The sequence below is a fragment of the Pezoporus flaviventris genome, unplaced genomic scaffold (assembly GCF_033815535.1).
Source record: "Pezoporus flaviventris isolate CSIRO_AGI_PZ_B2104156 unplaced genomic scaffold, CSIRO_AGI_Pfla_v1 ptg000007l, whole genome shotgun sequence".
NCBI classification, from domain to species: Eukaryota; Metazoa; Chordata; class Aves; order Psittaciformes; family Psittacidae; genus Pezoporus; species Pezoporus flaviventris.
In genome coordinates this window covers 17,552,477-17,576,390 of record NW_026892555.1, presented here as the reverse complement: position 1 = coordinate 17,576,390, position 23,914 = coordinate 17,552,477, and the positions used below count along the sequence as shown (strand labels likewise).

Genomic DNA, 23,914 nt, shown 5'->3' with positions numbered 1-23,914 from the left:
TGGTTGGTTCCTGCAGAAGGGGCACAAGAGCAGAACATGACAGATCCAAAAAAAGATATTTCACAGAACTATTCCCTTTTTAGAGCATTTTAATCTTTATTAACAAAACACTTCAAACTTTGAATTAAGTGATTGGAGGTCCTTGGCATTAGAAAACAGCTTTCAAAACCACTGTTCTAGCTTCCAAGAAGAAAAACCTTAATACAAAAAACATTTCTGTTTCCAACTATAACAGTATCTGGCATAATGGGATGTTGTAGCAGTAATTGGTGAGTGTGGATGGTTTTCTCCTCCACAGTAACAGCAGAGGAATGCAGTGGAAGGGTCAATTTTGAGCTTGGCAGAACACGGTGTATGTGATTTTAGGCAAGTTGTTCAAGACAATGTCCAAATAAGGCAGCAGGCAACACACTGCATAACTTCAGGATCCAGTCTCCTCTTACAGTGCAGGTGGAGGGCTGCATGTCTTAGGAATCAATCCAGCATAACCAGGGAGCTGTCTGAACCTAGCTAGGAGAGATCAGAGTTATCACTGAGCGCAGTAACTGGAGCGGGCGTCTGTGAGGTACCGTCTCCTGCCTCCTGCCGAGAGAGCCAGCTGTGGGCAGGTGCAGAGGCACAGAGCTCAATGTCCAGGGAAGAGAAAGTCCAAACCTCTCCCAAACACTTCAAACACACATTTCTCAAGTTTCGGTTCCTTCAGCATTAGGTGACAGCTGACAGGGCTTTTAAACAGATCAAAATTGGGGATTTATATGCTTAAAAGTTCTGTCTGTGTCCCACATTAGGCATTACAGCTAGCTCAGCAATTCAGCAGCACAGAACCCTGAAAGCTAATTTCTCATTTTACCTCATCTATTTCACTGTAATGCACAGAGCAGGTGTGTGCAAAGTCCTTTATGGATCTGGCACATAACCATTCTGCATTCATCCCTCTACTTTCAAAAGAGGAGTAATACTTCCCTACTCACAGTAACATTGCAAGAGTAAATACATAAATGCTTTTGGAAGTGTTCAGGTAACACAGACACTGGCATTGTAAAACTAGTTTGAAGTACAACTGCGCTACACAAGGTCTAAATAATTCAGTGGCTTAGAAGATCAAAAAACACTTTCAAAGGAAGAAAAATTAGGCACACGGTCTTTCTAGACCACCACTTTAATTCCAGATGAGGCCTTTCAGCTGACGAACTCTACATGCAATTACACTAGAGTGTATTAAGAACTAGTAGTTTATTCTAGTCAGAGGAAGCAACACAGAGAATACAGAAACAGGTTTCTTGATATTATGGCACGTTTGTTGATTGAGCTAAGGAATTAATTTTGAGTATGAAGTCTGAGGCATTTCCAGAAGAGATCTTGTGAGAGTTGAGTATCAGACAATTAAGTTTCTGTGGGGGTTAGAATGTATCAAAGCTGGCAATTAAGAGTGGCCATGGGAAGGAGGAACTTTAGTAGGCAATTAAGAGTGACCTGTCCCTGACTGGTACTTGGAAGATGTTGGAACTGGCAAGGAACAAGGACATCGGAACTGGAAAGAGGATGTCAATAAGAAAATCAGATAGACCTTTCACCTGATGTAACCACAGGCAAACACAGATGTGCCTGGCTAATTGCTTGGAAGCATATAAATATCGTGTAATCTGTTCAATAAACGATCCAGCTTGCACTCTACCTCTGGGTCTGTGCCTCCATCCTCAGAAATGGCACCCGAACAGGGACAAGACAGAGAGCTGTGACTTGGCTACTGGTGAGGAGCCCAGCCGAACTCCGAAAGGCTACAGCAATTAACCGATACCTCTGACTGAGGTAAGCGGCTGGGAATGGGAACATGGGGAACTCGATATCCCCCGAGCACAAATCGGTGTACAGAGTACTAGTGAAATTCTTAGCAACGAAAGGGGTTACTGTAAATGAAGATAAACTGAAAGACTTATTAATATGGGCCTCAGCCCATGCCCCAGAGGCGACATCAACTAATATTTATCAGAAGGGAATATGGGACAAGATTGGGGTCTACCTTTGGGACGCAGCCACAAGGGATGACGCGGCGGCCCCCAGATTGCTGGCCATATGGCACTCAGTCTATGAGAACACTCTCGACCCGGGGCCAGTAGACCCAGAAACTGAGACGGGTCTATTCCCGCCTGATCCTGGCATTGGCTGTCATGAGACACAAGCTTTGCCGGTGCTCACACACAGTCCCGCGCTTATCGATCTGCGGGAAGATATCCGCTGGCAGGCTGCAACAGCAAATGAGCCAAGCAAAGATGACCCTTTTGATCCCGGACCAATAGACCCTGACAGAGAACCCGACCTCTACCCCCCTGACCCGCATGATACGTGGAAAAACATTAAAAAAGAAGGGGAAAATCAAGGTGCTGTGAGCCTGCCCCACAACCTGAATGCTCCACATCCCGTCCGTCACGAGGCGAACCGCGGGCTAGACGGCGGGGAGGAAAACGGAGCTCCCGCGGGAGCCGGGTGGAGGCTGCGGCGGGGGCTCCCCTCCGACCGAGGGGCTGCACCTGGTGGCAGCGGTGGGATAAGGAGCTGCGGAGCACGGGCGCGCCGCCTCCACCTCCCCGTTGCCGCGACCTCACTCACTCGCCCGGCGGCGGCAGCAGCAGGCTCTGGCGGGCTCCTCCCATTGCCTGCCCGCGGGCAGAGGGCTGTGATGCTCGCCCACCCCTCGCCTTTGTGCTGCGCCCGCCAAGATGCGCGCTGCGGGGTCCACTCCTCCTGGTGAGAGGCGGGAAGAAACCCAGCCTCTGCCCCGCAGGTCTTTCACCCACAGCAATAGTCTGTTAACAGATAACGATTCAGTCAAACACGCTACCCTTCAAAATAGAGCTGCCATAGATTTTTTTGTTATTAGCTCAAGGACACGGTTGTAAAGACTTTGATAGAATGTGTTACATGAACCTGTCTAATCATTCTGAGTCTGTCCATGATGCAATTCAAAACCTAAAGGATGGAGTTCAGAAGCTGCGAGTTGAGAGTAGCTGGATTTGGCTAGAAAGTTTGCTGTCAGAATAGGGCATCAGTGCATGCTTGAAAAACATTATTAAAATCACATTAACCTGTGTAAAAATCTCTGTGTATTTTAATCAAACTTCCTTGTTTAATTGCTTGTATAAATCGTTTGTTTGCTAAGTCTGTTAACAATGTTTTGTTAGTTTACAAAGAAGGGGGAGATGAGGGGAATGCTGCACAAGAAGCTGCACCAGTAGACCTGGACGAGAGCCCAGACATCTGGACTCTTACCAGCCACAAACCTTAGGAGAACTGAACGGGACAAGTCGGGAAGAACTGGAGAAAGAACACTGGGTGGAACAGAAGAAAAAGCATCAAGATAATTTCTGAGGACTGTAAATTTGGAAACAGGAGGATACTTAAGACAAGATAAAGAATGTGTAGTCAAGGGGAAGTGAAAGTGAGATTGTAATGAGTAGTGATAGCAGAGAACTGTGTTTAGAAATAATTAAGCAAAGGTGTGTGGACAGTAATGTGATTGGCTGAAAGACTGCGTGATCAATAAAATTGTTTTGTGATGGAAAAGTACCAAAAGAACTAACTGCTACTAACCGCTAAGCAGAATACTATAAAAACCTGTAAGCTCACTCAATAAGGGATTTCGTTTGTAGCCAGAAACAGAGTCCATGCCTCAGTTGCCACAAGATTGGGCCTGGCAAAGGGTGCTATCCCATATAAAGGATGGCCCATGTGCAGTAGGGACCTTAGGCATGTTCATCCCCAATAACACCATGATAATGAATAAGCGAGGATTGCGCTCTTGGAGATCAACGCATGCTTTTCAGCCGAGCTGCGATGACAAAGTAAATTTTTGGAACCCAGGTGAAATAATAGCTGCCTCATTTTTCGCCCCTGGAGTAGCTAGCACTCAAGCTTTAGCAACATTGAATAAGTTAGGATGTTGGCTTGCTGAACAAACTAATGCTACAGCATCTGTTCTCTCTGCGTTGCTCACTGATGTTGACTCTATAAGACATGCAACTTTGCAAAACAGAGCAGCAATCGATTTTCTCCTCTTAGCGCATGGACATGGGTGCGAAATTTTGGAAGGAATGTGTTGCATGAATTTGTCAGACCATTCAGAATCCATACATGAAAGTATCCGTAAATTAAAAGACAGCGTAATGAAGTTAAGGGAGGATGATAAAGATTGGTTATCATCACTCTTCTCTGACTGGGGCATAACTGGGTGGCTATTGACTTTGGTTACGGGAGGAATGATCTTCTTGCTTGCTCTCTTTGCCATTATATGTGTTGTACCTTGCTTACTACAATGGATGTAGCGAATGTTATCCCAAGCTTTTGAGAGACATGTGTATACTGCATTGCAAAAACAAGAAGGGGGAATTGTGGGGGTTGGAATGTATCAAAGCTGGCAATTAAGAGTGGCCATGGGAAGGAGGAACTTTAGTAGGCAATTAAGAGTGACCTGTCCCTGACTGGTACTTGGAAGATGTTGGAACTGGCAAGGAACAAGGATGTCGGAACTGGAAAGAGGATGTCAATAAGAAAATCAGATAGACCTTTCACCTGATGTAACCGCAAGGCAAACACAGATGTGCTTGGCTAATTGCTTGGAAGCATATAAATATCGTGTAATCTGTTCAATAAACGATCCAGCTTGCACTCTACCTCTGGGTCTGTGCCTCCATCCTCACAAGTTTCTGGTGATATTTTCTAAAAACCAGTTCCTTTAGCATACATGAAGTTAAAAACCACCATCATCTTCTTAATATCTTTAAGCAGAGATACCTTTATTTCTTAATGACTAGGCAGTATTGAAATCAGGAGCCTGCTTTACTAAGAAACCCTTCATCTCCATGATTGGCTGTCAGCAGGAGCCATGGTGTTGAAAAATAAGTTACAGAGGAGACAGGGGTGGGCACAGCAGACAGCTGGCCCCTGACGCTGCTCTGGGCTCTAGGACCCTCAGCGCTTCTCTGACTCACATCTAATTTGTGGGATGTGGTGGCCACATACAGTGGCCAGAGCAAAAAGATGAGGAATAGTTGGCTCATCCTTGATGGCTCATGTCCATCTCCAGGATCCCGAGGGCCTGACATGCACTGGCAGCTAGCAAGCTGAACACAAACCAAACCAGGCACCTCCTCACAGGCATGTATTCACATTGTGCCACGCAAACTGGACGTGGAAAGTGTATGTGGGTTATAATACAAGAGAAATCAATTTGTAGGCCTCAGCGCCATCTCCGGTTTAGGCTCTATGCACTTCAATTCAGCCCAGCCAGGCCTGCCTGGCCACGGGCAGGACCAGTGCAGGGTGCCACGGAAAAGGCGATCACACGTCTCCTGGTGTGTGATCTTCGCTCCCGACGCGAACACCGATTACATAAACCCCAAAGCCAAGCCGGGGAAAAGGCGAGCGTTTTGATTCTCCGTCCTGGCCAGCTCCGGTTCCTAGGGACTCGCGCCTGGGCGGGTGTATGCTCCCGGCCGGTGCGTAGGCGTGGGGAGCAGTAGGGCAGGCATGCCACTGGGACCCCGCGGCGGCCCCGGCAGCACTGCGCGGGGCGGGCCCGCTTCCCGCCCCGCCGCCAATGAGGGCCAGGGCCGTCACGGCGGCGCGTCACGGGAGCGGCCGCCAAGATGGCGAAGGTGTCGGAGATGTACGACGTGACTTGGGAAGGTAACGACGCGTCCGCCGAGGCTGGGCCCGGCCCGGCCCGACCCCCAGACCGCTGGGCGCAGGGTGAAGGCGGTCAGCCCCTTCGGCCCTGCTGCGCGGCGGGGACGAGCAGGCCGCCGCCTGTTCCCGGCAGCCGGAGCCGGGCGGTGGCGGGGCCCGGGCGGGGCCGGCGGCTCCGCGGGCTGTGGGTGGCCGGGCGGCGCAAGCGGAGCTGGCGGCCCGTGCTCAGCCCCGCGGTGACCGCGGCTCCGCCGGTGGTAACGTGCACAGAGCCCTGAGAGCGGAGCCGCCAGCGCCTGCCCCCATGGCTGGGGGTCCATTTTCCTGCGGGATGGGGATGTCTCCACACGCACCGGTGCGGCGGGGCCCAGCAGCTGCCTCTGCTCCGTGCTGACGGAGCCCCGTTTCTCCAGAGCCCGGCGGCGGGTTCTCTCGGCCCGGCTTCCGACCCCACAATACTGATGTAGCGCCTACAAGAACATAGGGCTTCTTATTTGGTTGAGCAGTTTGTGTCAGTTCACCTCCTGAAGCGCCAGAAAAATACCTGATGTTTTCCAGAAATTCCGTGGTGTGCGTTTGTGGAGGAGCTCGCAGGAGCTCTGAACTGACATAAAAACTCCTGAAAATCCTGCTCCCCTGCTCTTTGTAGCATTCACGTGTTTAATCCTAATAATTAATTATAGCAGTACATTTTTGAGGTTTACCTGACATTCCCAGTGGCTCTTTTCTCATAAGCAGTACATGTTCAAATACGAGTTCGTACAGCACTCAAGCCTACTACTGTCTCATATCAAGAACAGATTCATGCTTCTCCATAGTTTTGGCTGTAAAGGGGGAAACTTTAGCTAGGTGGTCCCACATGTTACAAACATACTGTAGAGAAGGTAATGCAGAGAGCAGCTGTATGATCTTTGTTTTTAGATATATTGTCTATATCTATATATTTTCTGCCAGTCTGTGAAGAAATAAGTGAGAAAATAATTCCCAGATTATAGATGATTGGTTAGTTTAGGTTTGTAGTATGTGGATAGGAGGAGCAACATTGCAAGGGATGTATTTTAGCAGATGCCAGTAACTTGCCCATCAGAAACAGTGGCCATACTGGCTTTCCTGCATCTTTTTTTGCAGGACTCTGAAGCAAGACAAAATGGAATTTCAGATATTCAGTTTTCGGGTCAAATTGCATCAATCTCAGAAAATCTTTTGTGTTGAAGAAAATAAGTGTTGTAGCTAAATGATTTAGGATGAAGAATAGGTCTTTCTTGTCAGTATGTTTTGTGGTCAGTTTACAGGTAGTTTTGCTCTGTAATCTGGTTGCATCACCATGATGTCGCTTTTGAGAAAAGCTTGGTTGCTTGTTCTTTTATATCTCTTGTGAGGAGGTACAGCGGTGGTGAAGCTCAGCTGGGGTAGAGTGCAGGCCGGCCACTGCTTGGGCAGGGAAGTTGTATGGAGTTTTTCTGGTGTTATTGTTGGGCTTTTCCAGAAGTTTCCGTAAAACAGCTTGTGTAAAGAACTTTTGCGGTTTTTATTTTGCTTGAACATACGTTTTTATAAAACCCAGAGGTTTAGTTTTTTGCTTTGTTTTTAACCTGTTGTTCTCAGGTGTCAGAGATTAGATAAATGAGATTTTTTCATGGGATAGGTGCATACATTGTGGGTATGTTTCTGTGTGTTTAGGCCTAGATTGTTTTGGCTGAGAGTATTGCAGAGTTGGTATCTTTAACTTCTAGTGTAAAGGCTGGGTATAGAGTGCTTAAGTTTGCTGGTTTGGGACTTGGCTAATTCATACTGGAGTTGAACTTCCTACTCTTAGAAATAACCTAGATATTCCCTAGATATTCTATTTCCAAGAATCTTGATGGACATCTGTGGCATTGTGCTATGTGCATAGTTTGTGCATATTGAAAGAGAAATTTTTGGGGACCAGCCGGGGAGTTTTGTCATATCAACTTCTCAGTTGGTATATGCCATTTTATGTCCAAATGTAGGAGTTGGGGTGTAGGGGAAGATCTGTGTTGGTACAAGGGACTGTGTCCGCTTTAGAAGGATGCATTTGAAAAATATTGTATTTTTTCCTCAATTTTAAGAGATGCAAAATAAAGTGAAAATGAGTGGAGTCCTGCAGTAGACCATGCAGAGACTCTTCTCAGGAGGAAGGCTTAAATTTCTTAAGTTATGTGGATCATTAAATTAGTATTGCATTTTTTTTTCTTCTACCTTTTAATCAAAATGAGGTATCTCTCAAACCAACGAGCCTCTCAATAAAGCTACATTAATGAGAACACTGTTCTCTGTCCTGCAGTTTTTTTTCCATCGTTGTAAATTCTGTACTTGGGTGATGAATGCTAGATGTGCATTCTGTTAATGCATGATTCAGACACTTTTCCGTTTGGAGTCACACTGGAATGGAGGCATTGATAATTTCCAAGTAAATGAGTGGGTAGAAATCAGACAGCTTGTTTATCTTTATGCATTTAGCTTGTCAGTTTTTGTGAATGTTTGTGTTCTCTCACAGTCTTGCTGTCTAACTTTGGATTTCCAGGGACCATTATGTGTCTAGAACCATTTTACGTTACCCATGCATATGAAATGTAACCCTCTGGTGGTTTTGGTTGAATTTCAAAATACAAAATGTAGCACAATAACAGTCTTATGAGCAATCTGAGATCACTTCAGGTAGATGGAAGAAAGTTCGGTGCTTAATTTTTAGCTGTCAGTTATGTTAACTATGTGTTTTGAAGTGCAAGAAAAACTGACAGTGTTTAGATCTATGGTTGTGTTTGGTTTTCCAGCTGTTTTTTTTTAAAGTTTGTTAAAAAATATTCGTAACAGTTATTGTGGTACCTTCATGTTAATAAAGCCACTATCTAGTAATGAAACCTATTTTCCTTAAGTTTCTTCAAAATTTATTCTTACATATGGAACATCTATCTGTATATAAATGTATATGTGTATATAAAATCACATTCTTAGCAATTTCCTCATCCAGAGGATAAATAAAACCTGGGCTAGGTACTGCTCACTAGCTGACTTCATGAGTATGAGCTGGCTCTCTTGGGTATCTGATCATAGTAAAATGTAAACTTGAAACACAAATCCTAATGCTAAAATAAACTTTTTTTTTAATCTGACCTAGATAAACAGTGGTAACTTTTATACCTTTGGGCAGTTCCCTGGTGTAGATGGCCTTTGCTTCCATGTCTGCCTTTCTTGGGGCTCCTTTCCATAGGAGTGTGTAGATTGTGAGTGAAAGCTCACAGCATTTTGCTTACACTGATAAACATGAGCAGTGATTGAATTATCATGGTTTTAATAATACTTCAACTGTAAATTTCTTAAGTAAAATTTATCCACCTGGAGCAGAAAAGCAGTTTTAGTATTGTTTGTAAATGTGTGAAACTACTTGGGAGAGATCTCTTGTAGCCTATTTTTCCTAAGCAGGGGGAATGTCCATTAACTTTTATTGTTTATTGGATAACTAGGTATAAAGGGTTTTTACTGCATATATTAATAACCTGAGAGACCACAAACTTGGAAGTTGAATTGATATTAGAGCATGAGCACAGTTTGTGGGACATGGTTTCAGAAGTCTGGTGTAGCTATCTGTTCTCTAGTAGTTTTCTAATATCAGTAGAAGTCACTTTCTTAAATCTAGTGCTCTCTCTACCTATTCTCCATATGCATATTTTCTGGAAATAAAATTAAAATTCCATTAGTGTCTGGAACTGTAAATATTTTATTTTTATTTATTTCTCCCTTTTGCCCCAGATATGCGTGATAAAATGAGGAAATGGAGGGAAGAAAACTACCGGAACAGTGAACAGATAGTGGATGTTGGAGAAGAGTTAATTAATGAATATGCATCTAAACTTGGAGATGACAGTAAGTAAACAGTCATTATTTTCAAAACTTCCATCATCAGATTTTGTTTTCTCTTTTTAGTCTCTATTTTGTACTTATGTGTTGCCTTTCTGTATCTGCTTATGTTGATGGAATATTTATTACTTTCCAAGTCTAATAGGCTGCCAGAATTCCTAGATTTTATTTCTTTCCCACATATGGGCGGCAGTGAAAATAGGTGGAAAAACTCTTTACTATAGGCATAAAGTAAGTGTAATAAAGTGCTGTCAAGATTGAATAGGTTTGCATATTAATCTTACATGTGTTTTTATTTTAATGCTCATGCTTCTTCCTTTTTTTCCCCTTTTTTATATTTCAGGCCATTTAATACAGATATTCTTTAATACATTTCTCTTGTTGTGCTTTACTTCTATTAACTGCTGTTACATAGTCACCAGGGGATTTTAGCAGCCACAGCAGTGCATTCTATTTACTAGTAACAGTTACTGTACTCCATATGATTATTCAGTTAGTTAACTTGGTCAGTTAGTTTAGTAAACTAACTTTAATTTCAAAACCCTAACTTCATGTTCATGGAATTAAGGTTCACATGGTTATTTCAGGAAGACTGCCTCCCTCAGGTGAGGAATCTTTCAGTATTGATTTTGGGGTTCTAAAGGTAGAATTTGTTTTGTATCATGCTTTGCTTTGGTTCTGTCTTGTACCCTCTCAGCTGCAATTCTGTTCTGGACTTCCTTCCATTCTGAGGGGCTTGGCCACTGCAAATGTTGTACTTTTTTTGGATGTAAATACATGGATTGTCTACCCGTAGTATCATGTGTTGAAGACACCTCTGTGCGTAGCAGTGAGTCGCGAAGTGCGCTTGGAGGTCCAGTGCTCGAAGCAGATACTGCACTTGTGTGGGGGTCTTGCATTGTAGCTGTGAGGAGCATGCTTGGTTTTAGACTGGGTATGCTTAATACACCCACCTACAAGAGAGTTGTAGGTTCCTACTGCTGTAGAAGAACTTTGAGAGCTAACCTTGATTTTACTTTCTTCTTACCACGTTGCTTAGTAATTTATTGAGAGTTATATTTTAGTAAGGAACTGTTGAGGAGTTTGGTATTCCTCTCAGATCTTGCTGATGCCTTTTTGAAACATTGTTCTCAGTAATAAGGGCTGAGTTATTTCTTTCTTGTCAGGGTTCAGTTTGTCCTTCTTTTCAAGTGTCATGGATATATGTTATCTGTATTTTGTCTGTTTGGGAAAAAATGGATACATTACATAATAAAGATAGAATACGTATTTTACAGATAGTTCCAATGAAGAGGATTGACAGGCAAATTAATGCCTGTTTTTTTTTCTTTTATATACCTAGCAAGAAATAGTATTTTCTTAAAAAAAGTAGTGAAAATTCTCATCATAGAAGCTAACGTTTTAAAAGGAGAGGGCTCTTGTTATTGCTATTTCTATATTGTACTGTATTTTTATTTTAGATTTTTGTTTTGGAGGACATTTATTTCTGTTTCATTTCTGTAACATGTTGAGTGCACCTCATTAGATTTACATGAGTTCAAAGCACTTGGTACTTCTAATACTTACATTGCGTGTTTCCCTCTACCCATAACCTTTCTTTTCGGCAGCTTGTAAAGCCATGCTGTTAAGTTCTTTACATTCAAGAGCTTGGTAGGCCTAGAACAGAAATAATGTAATATGTCATTGATTTAGAGATGTTGTTCAACTCCAGGAAGAGGACAACATTTGTGGGACTTCAGTAGTGAAACAGTTAAGGGAAATTTGTTTTCTTTGTAGCCCATATGGCTGTTCTCCAGGTCTGATCAGAGAGCAAGTCCTAGTGGGGATCTATTTAGAAGACTGCAGCTATTATGTTAGGAAAAGTAGAGAATTAGAGCCTTTTTGCCTTTCAAGATGTCAAAAGGTACTTTGTTACTAAAAGCAATAAAATTGCTTTAATGCCTTTTTAATTAATTCCAGCAGTTTCTTAGAATGTCTCTGTTTCAGTAGTGATCCACAGGAGTAGAAGGGGGAAAATACACAGACAGAATTCATTAATCTTATTTACATTGTAGGTGTTTCCCATTATCTTAAAAAAATCACTTATCTGCATGTAATGTCTCTTTTGTGTCCAGTTTGGATAATATATGAACAGGTGATGATTGCTGCCCTGGACTGCAGTCGAGATGATTTGGCATTGGTAAGTTTTCAAGTTGACTTTCTCTTCAAACTTTAAAGTTTTCCTCTGGGTGTCTCTTGCAGCTAGTTCCTTGGACAGTTACAGGATATTCTGAACTCCATAGCTTGGACTTCTAGCATATCTGTTGAGAAGTACATTGCTGGGAAGAAAGTACCACCACCTACCTCTTCTCATGTGTAAATTTTGTTTCGATGATCATGTCTCTTCCAATAGCCATGAAAATATTTACAGCTACTCCAGTATGGGCTAGATGTCATGAATAATATTGAAGTTTCCATGTTGTACAGAGAATGTTTGTTTATTGGAAACCTCTCAAATTATATTGGGGTTTTTGAATGTTTTGAAGTAAAAGGTCCTGTTATGCATGTCATATTATGTGTGGTATTGGCTATCATCAAAGAAAGTCCTTTGCATACCAGAGCAGGTCTTCAAGATGAGTGGGGGGCTGGACTACATAATGTATAAGGAAAGGCTTGAGGGATCTGGGTTTGTTAGGTCTTGAGAAAGCTAAGAAGGGATTTGATTGCTATCTTCGGATATGTACTAATGAGAAGGTATAAAGAAGGTGGACACAGATTTTAGTAGATTTGCAGCAAAAGATAAGTGTGAGAGACATAAGATGCAACAATGGAAATTACAATTAGATACTAGGAAGAAGTTTTTAACAGTGTGGTTACCTAGCGAACACTTTATGACGAATGCCCTGGCATTTCCTTTAGAGATGCTGAGAAATGGACTGGGAGGTGGCCCCGCGCTCACTTGGAAGCTGGCTCTGTTTTGAGGGGGGATTTGGAGCAGATAACCTCCAAAGGTCTGTTACAGTCCAAATTGTTCAGCGATTCTTGATAAAAAATATTGTTAATGGATATTAGGACTTAGTTAATTTGTATGGAAATTTATTTGAATCATGCAAATAACAATTTAAATTAAATGAGTTTATTTAGAACTCGTAACACCTGTTGAGTAGATTAAAAATAAAAAAAAACACCAGAACAAACAAAAACCCCAGCTAGGTTAGGTGATCCTTTAAAGGCAGCAACTTAAAAAGGCAAAAGTGTGTTTTTCAGGAAAAATTTAATAATCTTTTCATCCCTCCTTCACTGAATGCTGGGAAAAAAAAAACAAACAACCATGACCTTGTCTTGTGCCTTGAAAACCAGCAAGCTTGAGCTTATTCTGAGTGAAAAGAAAGGTGTTTTCAGGAGTCCAGGTCTTTCATTCTTCCAGTGAGTTGCTCTGTCAGATGGCAAAAATACCCCATAAAGTCTTTGAGCTTCATGTGGTGTCATTTGGGTGAAACTTAATGATCTGTGATATACAAAGGGTCAGCCTAGAGGATATAGTTGGGAGAAAGGCAGTTTGAAAGTAGGCAGAACTAGACAAGTTTATCTCGCATCCCACATATATATGGTAAAATGGGTGTGCGCTGGAAACTACAGCACAATGCTCTGAACTTGTCATGAACCCACTGAACTTTCTTTCCTTTGTTCCTCAGAAGAAAATACTGTTGTATAGCTGCCTGTTTAAACAAAACAAATAGAATTACTGTTTAAATAAATACTTTTCTGTGTTCTGATTTATATCTAAACCAGTTTTGGTCTTTATTTTCAGGGTCTTTTTAGGAAGACTTTCACAAAATTGTTGAGGGAGCCAGTGTTGAAAGATCAGTTGTGAGACACTTTTTTTTTTACTAACCCTGGCAGGGATTTTACATTTCAGTTTCTGTGCCCTGTAAGGATTATTGCTTAGATGAGGGAATGCAACAGTTTATATGCAGCTCAGAAAGGAGGTTAAAAGCTTAGAGGGAAATTTAGTTTTTTGTTTTATGTTAATTTAATTTGATTGATTTATAACAAAGAAGTAGTTAATTCAGACAAGTCAACATCATATGTGGCTTTTTGCTACAGCTGTAGCCTCAAAGTAGACAAACAGCTTTGGAACTTCTGTTTTTTAGCAGTGAGTTTTTGACAGCTGTGATGCATTTTGCTTAGGGGGATGGGTCTCATCTGCTCTGAATGAGGAATCTGAGATGGTTTTCAGAGTCATTTATCTGAATTTTTTCTTTTCTTTTATTTCTTACTCTTGTCCTCTCTGTCCTGTACAGAATGACTGTGCATAATACATGCCCCTACTGCAGCCAGCCCATTCCACATGCTGTTCTAGTGCAGTCACCTACTGTTGGCAGGCACTTGCACTGCCAGTGTTTCACATACTGAAGTCCAGGTTTATATTTCTTTGCCTTTTCAGACCTTTAAAATTTAAACCTGATGTGATTAAAAAAAAAAATCAGAAAGCAAATTGACTGCAAATTAAAGTTTCACGTACAAATGAGGTTTGCCAGGGTAACTGCTGAGTTTCTGAGAGAATCTCCCAAGTAGATTATTGACATAGTGCAGAATAAATCCTTAATAACATAAATGATATACAAGTTAAATTTGAAAAGCGGGTATTCAGTGCTGCTGAGTCCAAAATATTTTGAAGATCTACCTCGTGTGGTTTATTCATGCACTTTTGTTTTCAGAGGTGTTACAGTGAGTTGGTTTTGACTGTCTGACAGCTTTTTATGTCACTTTTTGTGACTGATGTCTTAATCTACAGGAGTTTATTTTGGCTTTGTGGCTGCAGAGTTTGGTTGAATAATGATTGCATAATTGGATCTAATGTGAACAGTTCTGGTTTTATAGTATTCCTGCGCTTGATTGCTACTTCATCAGCTTTTTTATATTGTCAGTGGCGATTTTCTAGATGTGAAAGTCCATCTGCAGATTCTGGAGCTTAGTAGTATTGCAAATGTTACAATTTCTGACATTTCAAAGTTTTACTGTGGAAAAGCAGTAAAAGTTCATGTTTTTATACTGAAAATCACTGTCATTCATGATTCCCAGATCACTGGGCTACAGGGTGGATTTATTGTCTGCGAAAGTTCTTTTTTAAATCTAAAAGGTGGTTTGGATTGTAAAAGCTTGAGTGAAACTACTTTTCTGGAGTTTGAGATAAGATTTCCCATCTCTTAAGAATGTTCACAGATCAGTTCAGCTATCTGTAATGTGCTGCTAAGTACATATAGTTTTTATGACAGGTTGTTGTCCAGTGCAGCAGCAGTTCACCTAGATGTCACTCAAAGTGCCAGTAAACTGTTCCTGTACTAAACCTGAGCCTTGCTATGTGCTGCGGCATTGTTATAATCTTGTTTCATTGCAAGTTAAAGTGATCATGATGAAAATAGTCTGTGCTTACTTGAAGCCATGCATTATTTCCTTGATTGATGTTTCCCTTCTCTCTTCTGTATTTTTCTGGATCTGGGAGAGATGTGACTGTTTCTCTTTGCTGTGCTCTGGCAGTCTGTTTCTTTATAGAAACAGGGAACCTACTAAATTTTACTGATTTTTTTCTTTTTTTTTTCTGTATTATTCTTTTGATCAGTGGATTTGATAAGATGGAACAGATTATGTAGATGGCCTCTGCTGAAACTTTGCGTCTGAAGAACAACTTTAGAAACTGAGTTGTATAACTAAGTGTTGGAACGGGAGGTTTCTGTGTGAAGCTTTTAATGTGATTCAAACTACTGGTCTTTTAGGGAGCCTGTGGACTGTCCTGGTTCCCATTATAATGAGTCAGCTACAGGCTCTGCAATGTTATCTAACCACATTCACGATATGGTTAGAGTTAATTTGCTCTGGGGAAGTTGTGACTCAGTCCCTTTTTCACTAGTCCAGAGAAATCTCCCTGTGATGAATTCTTTTTATCCAGCCCAGGTGTCTCACTGATTTCAGGAGTTAAAAGCTGTGCTGCTTCTGCCAGCAGGCTCAGCCCAAGCCAGTGACAAACATTTTCTTTGGATTTCAAAGTTTTATTTTAAAAATAAATACATAGCATAGTATTAGCATAGTTTGTTCCATTGAGAGATACCCATTTATTAAAGAAGTATCACATAAGCTCTTACTGTCTTTGTTTTGTTTTTCTACTGTCTTCTGTTATTATAGTAGACTAAGTAGACTTCAAGTTTTAATAGTATCAGAACTGGTTTAGTACATGAGTTTAATTTTCTAAACAGATAACTATGTCCAGGAAAGCCTGATGATCTAACAACCTGTATGGAAGATATTTCTTAGATTTAGTCTTCTAACAGAGTTTCAGTTTCCAAGCTTCTTTTTATCAATACATTTTAGTGATTACTTCAAAAATAGCTGTTTGATTTTACTCAGAAATGCCATTTCAGGTTGTTAAATTATCAGCCAAGGACTTTTCTTTTTTTCATCCAGCTTCTGTGTAGATAATTGTATTCACAATAGTATCTTGGCTTTTATTTGTACAGTTTTGTCTTCAGGAGCTAAGGCGGCAGTTTCCTGGGAGCCACAGAGTTAAGCGATTAACTGGAATGCGATTTGAAGCTATGGAAAGGTAAAACCTGAATTGAAAACACTGTGCTTTCTGTATGGAAAGATGCTTGCTATTTCTTAAAATGGCATTCAGGCACTATGGAAACATGGCAAATCCAGGCTGGGCAGTTTCCTTATAGAAAACAGTGGTGTGCATGATCATATTATAATGTTTAGACATTTTTGTTGCATTTTTGCATATATTGTGCGGTGTTATTTTTTTGCCATCTTCCAGTCAGACTTCATAAAGTGAAAAGGTCTCTTACTCACAGTATAAGTCGTCATACAATACAACACTAGGCACTTTTTTGGCGGAGTCCAGGAGGCATACATTTCATCTCACAGAGCTAGAGCAGCATATGAAAATCAGTGCCAGTGTTTTTTTGCCTTTGTTGTTCTCCTGTGTTCCTAATCACTGCAGGATATAGCTCTTTTCCCTTGTTTTCTGAGTGTGGATAAATCCAATAGAACTTAATGAGGATTAAATCTATGGAATTCATTACAGAAACAACTCAAAACCTATACCAAATAGGATGGCAGAACCTAAAAATTAAACTGACCATTTAGAAATATCCTGTTATAACATAGTGAGTTTAGCAGGAATTATTAAAATAATGAACAGCTTAAAGCTTTATAGCTTTCCAAGATTAATGACCTCAGGGTTTGAGGTTGACCTTTATTGTCTGCCTTTCTCCTTGGATAATCTTTGGTATTTACATTCTGTTCTAAGGCAGTGTCAAGGCAACTAGGTGTTCCACATTTCTCACTCACTTCCTATCAAATACGTATTCATGAAGAATTTCCATTAACTTAGCTCTTTTTCTGTCTTCATTTGATATAGGGTAGGAAGACAGTGAGAGAATGGCAGCAGATTTTCTCCATTCCCCAAACCTATTCAGAAGTGCAAAAGATCAGAATTCTGTCCTAGGCTTATGTGACTACATTGAATATAATAAGTGGGAACAGATCTCTGTGGGAGATGACTGCTGCATGAACATTATGTGTTATTTCAGCAATGAAGTGATACTGAGCCACAGTTTTCCAAAAGCACTCATAAAAATTCTTGACTAAAATGACTCTGGCATGTTAGATCCTTGAGATTGGAATATCAGGGGAGCAGATGCATTAACGAAAGCTGAGGTTTCATCTTGATAGATTTTCTCCAGAAGTTAGAGAAGATGGAGGCTTTGGTTCTGCGTTGCTTTGAACAGGAACTCATCTGCAGATGCTCTCAGCCATGGCCTGGAGAAGCCTGGTTCTCTTCCCTTGAGTATAAATGATGCCTAGGGAGACTTAGGCTGGAGGGTATCACATTTTCAATTGAAGAATTAAGCTTCTTATTAAATTCTAAGTGACTTCTAGGATCTAGAAGGATCATGCTTTCCCCAGCAGAAATAGGAAATCGTGAAGGACATTCCTGTAGACTGAGATATCTCTGTAGATACTTGCTGATCAAAAGAATGCTTTTCTGGAAATTCACCTGTAAAGCTGGGATTATGGCCATCCTGTTCAGTCTTGTAAAAAATATTTGATAAAGTAGCAATTTACAGAGAACATGAATGCAGCATTTTACAGCGTGTCTGCCAAGTCTGTAGCAGTCACCTTCTACTCATTTCTGCTTTTGTGCTTGCTTTCTCATTTGTTCTTGTATCTTACGGTAACTGGACTGGACAGCTGAGCTATGCTAATGTCAGCAGTGTTTAGGGAGCAGTGAGAGTACGTAAGTGGTGTTGAAGGTGAGAATGGGATGTGTAGTATCAAAATCAGTCAGCAGTACTTCTGAAAAACTAGTTGTCAAACTGTACATGAAGACATAATATATGCCCTAGTTATGTGGTAATAGCGCAACAGCTGTGTAGTCAGATGTGTTTTAAATTGAATTATTTGGATCATGTACACAGCTGGCTGAACACACAGATCTGTTTCCCAGGTCTAAAACATTTACAGCAGGTGGAGTAACCTGTTTTGTGCATACTGCAAATAGCAGAGTTAATTAATAAAACCTATGTAGTGATGGTGGAGAAGATTTTTTTACAAGATTTCTGGTATAGTCAAGGATTGGACTCTTGTGTGAATCCTGCTAGTTTACTGTGTGCGGCTGCTTATACTTTATAAAATCATAATAGAAGAAACTTACATGAAGTTTTAAATTACAGCTGTGAAGTAAAAAGTCATTATTTTGGATGCCCTTTCAAATTTTGGGGCTTCTGTTTCTTGGGAAGAGTGAAAAAGAGAATTGGGATGTGATAATTGGACCTATTGGGTAAAAGAAAAAGAGGGAAGAGGCAGGAGAGTAAGATACTGGATATAAGATACTTAAATTGCTGCTGAAACAATATTCCATAAAGCAATTACTATGTACTTTTTATTTAGCTCAATAACATAAAATACTGCTGTTCATATTTAGCACTCAGGAGAATTTTGTATGAGTATAGTTTGCTTAAATATGTTCATTATTAAAAGTTGTAGAAGGGTTATTAAGTATTGCAAGGACAGTCAAAAAGTCAGGAGTTCTGCCTTAGCAGAAATAAATGTGAATGATTTCTTTGAACAGGTATGATGATGCTATCCAGTTATATGATAGAATTTTACAAGAAGATTCAACTAACACAGTAAGTTCAAAATAGTTTTCTGAACTGCAGTGGTGTTTTGTTTGAAATTGTGCTTACATTTTGTGGGTTTCTCTGTGGGAAAACATAGGCCTGTATTACTGTATTTGTTTCCTAGTATAATCTGTATTACCTTCATTAGAACAAATGAGATGTGTTTCATGATGAGAAGGCACTTAAAGTGCTTAAAAACTGAGTTTAGAAGGTAGGATTATAGCTAGCAAACTTCCATGCAGTCTTAGTAGGGTTTAGATTGGGCCTTTCAGCTTTCACATTTTCACTAAATACTAAGTATTTAAAGGACTAACACAGTCTGCTCTGTGTCTTCTCTCTTCATAATGCTCAATGTAGCTCAAAGATTAAGTATGAATACACTCAGGTAGTGCTTGAATAGCAGTTATTTTGATTTACTGTCTGGGATGCTTTACTAGCTTTTGACTCAAAATGTTATAAAGCATGCCAGTCATATACAACAAAATCTGAGACAGGCTGTTCTTTTCTTCTAAGCGGTTTTTGAACACTGGTTGTATAAACCACCTTAAGCTGTTAGATGCCAAAAATTAAAGTCTGGGGAAACTTGTAGCAATAAGTTTTCATGCATTTTTTGTCACAAGGATAAAACTAGAAATAAGAAGCTATGGAGTTTCAAAATCTTGTACCACATGTTGCAGTCAGTTATTATTAATCATTGTCTGTTGGCAGGTATATGCTTGACTCTGTTACTTGGTTTCAAGGAACTGGTTCTCTTTCCTGGGTAGAACTCCATGTAAATGTAATACTTGGGATATTGCAGATGTTTTGTCAGTCTCATGTAAACCTTCCTTTCTGTGTTTTGAACCTCTGCCTTTCTTCACTCAGCTTATTAGTGTGGTCTGCTATTCAGGAGGGGAAGACCCACAGAAACACATGTAGCAGGTTAAGTAGAATGAGCCAGAGCTGGATATAGATGAAGTACTATCACTTAAACGAAAGTGAACCACTGGGAAACAAATTTGAAACAAACCAAAACAAACCCCACCACCAACAAAAAACTACCCAAACCCAACAAACCAGAAAATTTTCAGGGTAACACATCTGAAAATGTTAATACCAAGTTAAGGACTTGGATGACAGTGGTAGATAAAACTGTCTTTTAGCAGTGATAGAACTCATATTTTTTAGGCAAGGGTAAAAAGAAAAATTTAACTTCTTCACTCTTGTTTTTCGCTTTCCCTAGAGCACAACTACATAAACTGTGTTCTGTGTGACAAATGTAAGCGATCTGCTTCTCCTTTGAGAGCCTGTAGTTTTTGAGTAGATGTTTGAGCGCAAGGTGCACAGTTGTCTGCAATAAATGTTGGTGGATTTTATCAGTGTAGGCCACAAAGAGTTTCAGAGACACTAAGTCTTCAGAGTCATGTTTGAAAAGTAGGTGGAACCCATTTACAGTGAAGCCACAAGAATAGGTCACCTGGGTGCATGTTTTGTGACTTATTGCTGAAGCCAGTGGAAAATGGAGCACCATATTACAGTGACTTCTGTGGCCCACACATCTTTGAAATATGCATTTTTGGCAGCTTTACTCTTCAGCTGTCTCAACATGGCTTTCGTCATCTGAGTGGTTTGTCAGATGGTTTTATAAAACAAAACTATATATTTAGGTAATATGTATGCCTATTACTTAATTTGGATTTCCTCCTTAACAAAATCATAAAGATCCATACAATGGTAATATTTAGAAGCATAAGATGTAAATATTAGAACAGCTGCATGATCTCTTGGATTTCTTAAGATCTGAGAATAGAAGTGGAGAGTGTTAAATGCAAAGCAAAGGTTTCTTGTTATGTAACTACAGAGTAGGTTGGCTAAGCCTTGCATGTGAAGAATACAAGTTAAATAGAAAGTTTTGATAAATTGTCACGTGCAGATGTCTTTGCGTCTTTTACCTGTTAATTATTTCCATGCGCACATGTGGCTGCTGAAGGAAAATAAGTATTTCAAGATTTTAAAAAAGAAACTGTTGCTGAGTTTGTCTTGGCACTCACCTTACCTTACAGCAATTTCTTCTGGTCTGCTGACGCATGGATTTGCTTATGTACATTAAACATTTTGGCAAGTGCTGTAAGTGAAACACAGACGTTTCTTCACACGAATCATGTAGAAATCATACTTTGCATCGACTGACAGATTCATATAGAATAATGAAGAAAGCTTTTCCAAAACATTATTAATTTCAGACACCTTGTAGACTTTTCCGTTATGAAAAGTAATGGACATTTACACTTTTGGATGAGGTTTTATTGCATGCAAAATGCTGAAATTAAGATAGCAGTAATTATTTTATTTAATTTTTTTAGAATAGAATTCAAAGTAATCTTTGTGTTTAAAAGATGACCATGTCTCCACAGTTTATCTCACTCTGAACCTACCTGCTGAAAGAGATGATTCATTTGACAGTGGTGCAATGTTAAATGTTGTCAATTCAGAGATTGTGTTTCATTTAACAAAGCATGTAGATGTTGAGTAAGAGTCTATCCCTTCGCTGAAGAGTTTAACATTAATGAATGAAGTGTGACTGCTGTGAAAAGCACAACTGGTGTGAATTTCAGTAGGATAATAATGGGTATCATTTCCATTCTTGTCCATTTTGGTTGAAATGAAGGCTTATTAGAGCGGTAGTTGGCAGATTACTCTTGTTATTAAAGCTGCATAACATCTTACATTGTAGGGCTTTTTTAATTAATTAAAATGTAATGTGTCAATTGAAAATCTTCATACTGATGCTGAACAGTGGCTGAGTTGTTTGTACATCTTCAGATAAAATGCTTAGTCTGTTTCTCAGAACAAAATATGGGAGGCATTGGGTTTTTAGCAGGATTGGTAGTAAGGACTTTTGGGTTGTTTTTGGTTTTTGTTTTTTTTTTTTTTGCTGTTAATGTATTTAATTGAGGAATCCTCATCCTGCTTTGCTTTGGAGGAAAGCCTTTTAATTCGATACCTTAGACTTTTGTCAGTCAGGCCCTTCTTGAAGTGTCCTGTCGCGGAGTGCAAACAAGATTGATGATGAAAAAGGAAATTGAGTTCATGTGTTCAAGACTTAGGTTTGTGTCTGATCCACTACTGTCATGCTAATGCATATGCAATTTTTCCTGATTCTTCAGCTTACCATGAAGAAGATTGCAAAGCACATGGTCAGCACCAGGGGAAAGTGAGATACGGCACAAAGTTCTGCCTTAATTCTAACCCACTGAAAATCTGATGTCTTTACTGGGATAATTCTGCTGTTTTTCTTGCCGCTTTTTCAGCTAAGCTTTTAATACAAGAAGACGTATATGCTTGCTTAGCTTAGGGCATGTGGATAATCTCATTAACTTCATGGGTCTAGTAATATAATTGTGTGAACGAAGAATTAAGAGTTAGACTTTACAGAACAAGATAGTGCTCTGGGTGAAGTTGTTCTTTCAGGCTGCATAAAATACTTCACTAACAACTCAGTTGTTTATGGGAGTGAGCAGGAGCAACTGCGTGCATATGGTCACATGAAGTTACAGTTTCCATACTATTTCGAGATTCTTTTTCTAGTGAAGCTGGACATTTTTCAGAAGAGCCACAGGAGGTGGTTGAAGACAGGTTGGAACAGTGATAATTCTGTAAAATTCCTGCAGTAGCTGTGCATTCATTTTGAATGTTCTTGCAGCTTTGTAAATTAATCTACAGGATGCTTTAAGCTGCAATAAAGAAAATTTCTTACCAAATGAAGTATCTACTGATGGGAATTTTTTTGGGGTGTTGTGTGTAAGTTTCATTAAATATATTGCTAGCTCTGCCAGGAAAGACACAACAAGTCATATGCTTACATATGTATAGTGGTAGTTTTAAAGGGAGTCAAGTAAGAGCGTTTGGCGCTGTGTCTGATGCAGGATGGAGTTGGTGGGAAGTGTGAAGAGCTTCAGCTGCTGCTTCAGTTAGTCTCTAAGAAGGACCAGTGGTTCAGCTGAGGATGTGCTACATGGATCCTAAGGAAATGTTTTCTTCTTTTGAAATTAGAACTTCGTCTTTTATGTTTTTGTCTTTTTTTACTGCTTTTTGAACTTGTGTAAGTTTGGGGTGCATGTGTCTGCATTATGCAGAAATAAGGTTTCAGAATTTATTCATGGAGTAGACAAATTTCCTTATTTTTTTGTAAAAAGTTATGTTCAGCCTTGCTATTTATGCTTTGACGTTATCCCTAAAGGAGCAGCTTCAGCTCAGCAGCTCTGTGCCTGCATAGATCCATTTGCTAGTTTTGGCCTGATCTGTCTTCCATGACTGATGTTGAAAGAACTCTTAAGTCTAATTTTTTATTGTGGTTGTAGTCAGATTATGTGGTATTTTTTGATGTTAGTAATTCCTTCCCTTTATCTTTGTTGTAGTTGTTTACAGTTTTGTTTTGATTATTTATACTGCAATTTGAAGGGAATTATTTTGATGTATCAAACCCTTAGATCAAAACCGCATTTTCTAAAATGTGAAGTCCTTGATATTTATAAATTTATAAAATCGAATAATTTCTTTTTAAGATGCAAAATATAATTTCTTGTAACACTGTAGCAGTTACACAGGTATGAAATTTTGCCTTTCTTAGAGGTTTCAGTCCCTGAAAATTCTCCTGCTAATACCTTGCAAGCATGAAATTTAGAGCAGTTTTAAGACTCTGTTTTGGTGTGTTTGACTAATCAAATGCAGAATTTGATAAATGTTCAACTTCTCACTTCACTCTGAGTCTACTTAATGCTAATTAAAAAGAATCATGACAAATGGAGGATTAGTTCTTGTGCCAGATTAGGGATTACTAGTCTTTAAAAGAAATACCTTAGAAAGGTTCTGTGTTTAAAAAATATGTGACATACTGAAGTACCTTAGTCCATACGATACTGATTATGGTATAAGTGGCATAAAGTGGCATATATCTTTCAGTTAAGAATGCAGGATTTACAGAATCTAGTGTTTTGTTTTAAACTCTGGAAAACTGATGGGGGAATTCCACGTGATAGGTTCTGCATGGTCAAATACTGCAGATCTTGTTGCAGCACTGAAAGTTTTGTCTTTTCCTCTTGATTTAAAGTGGAAGGAGAAAGGAGCTTGAGTTCATTTTTGTATTAGGCTTATTCTTACAAATCTCACTGTGATGTAGAGAACCAAAATGTAACTCTTGAATGTTATTTTTT

General features: G+C 39.9%; 1 protein-coding gene and 1 long non-coding RNA gene across 5 annotated transcripts in view; both read left to right on the top strand.

Moving 5' to 3' along the window:
- The first annotated feature begins 5,550 nt into the window (after window positions 1–5,550).
- The window catches only part of EMC2 (ER membrane protein complex subunit 2), a 33,264-nt gene continuing 14,900 nt past the window's right edge, over window positions 5,551–23,914 (top strand). For 2 of the 4 annotated variants that reach the window (XM_061447868.1, XM_061447870.1), the window contains exons 1-5: window positions 5,628–5,682; window positions 9,454–9,567; window positions 11,676–11,740; window positions 16,056–16,141; window positions 18,674–18,731. In XM_061447868.1, coding sequence (XP_061303852.1) covers window positions 5,643–5,682; window positions 9,454–9,567; window positions 11,676–11,740; window positions 16,056–16,141; window positions 18,674–18,731 — 363 coding nt within the window. In that variant the 5' untranslated portion in view covers window positions 5,628–5,642. Of the gene's footprint in view, window positions 5,683–9,453; window positions 9,568–11,675; window positions 11,741–16,055; window positions 16,142–18,673; window positions 18,732–23,914 lie in introns of all 4 variants that reach the window. The other 2 variants (XM_061447867.1, XM_061447869.1) reach the window with 2 other exon arrangements.
- Window positions 10,053–11,514, top strand: LOC133266570 (uncharacterized). Its single transcript, XR_009742442.1, has 2 exons — window positions 10,053–10,495; window positions 11,169–11,514. It is a non-coding gene; the product is annotated as an uncharacterized LOC133266570 (long non-coding RNA).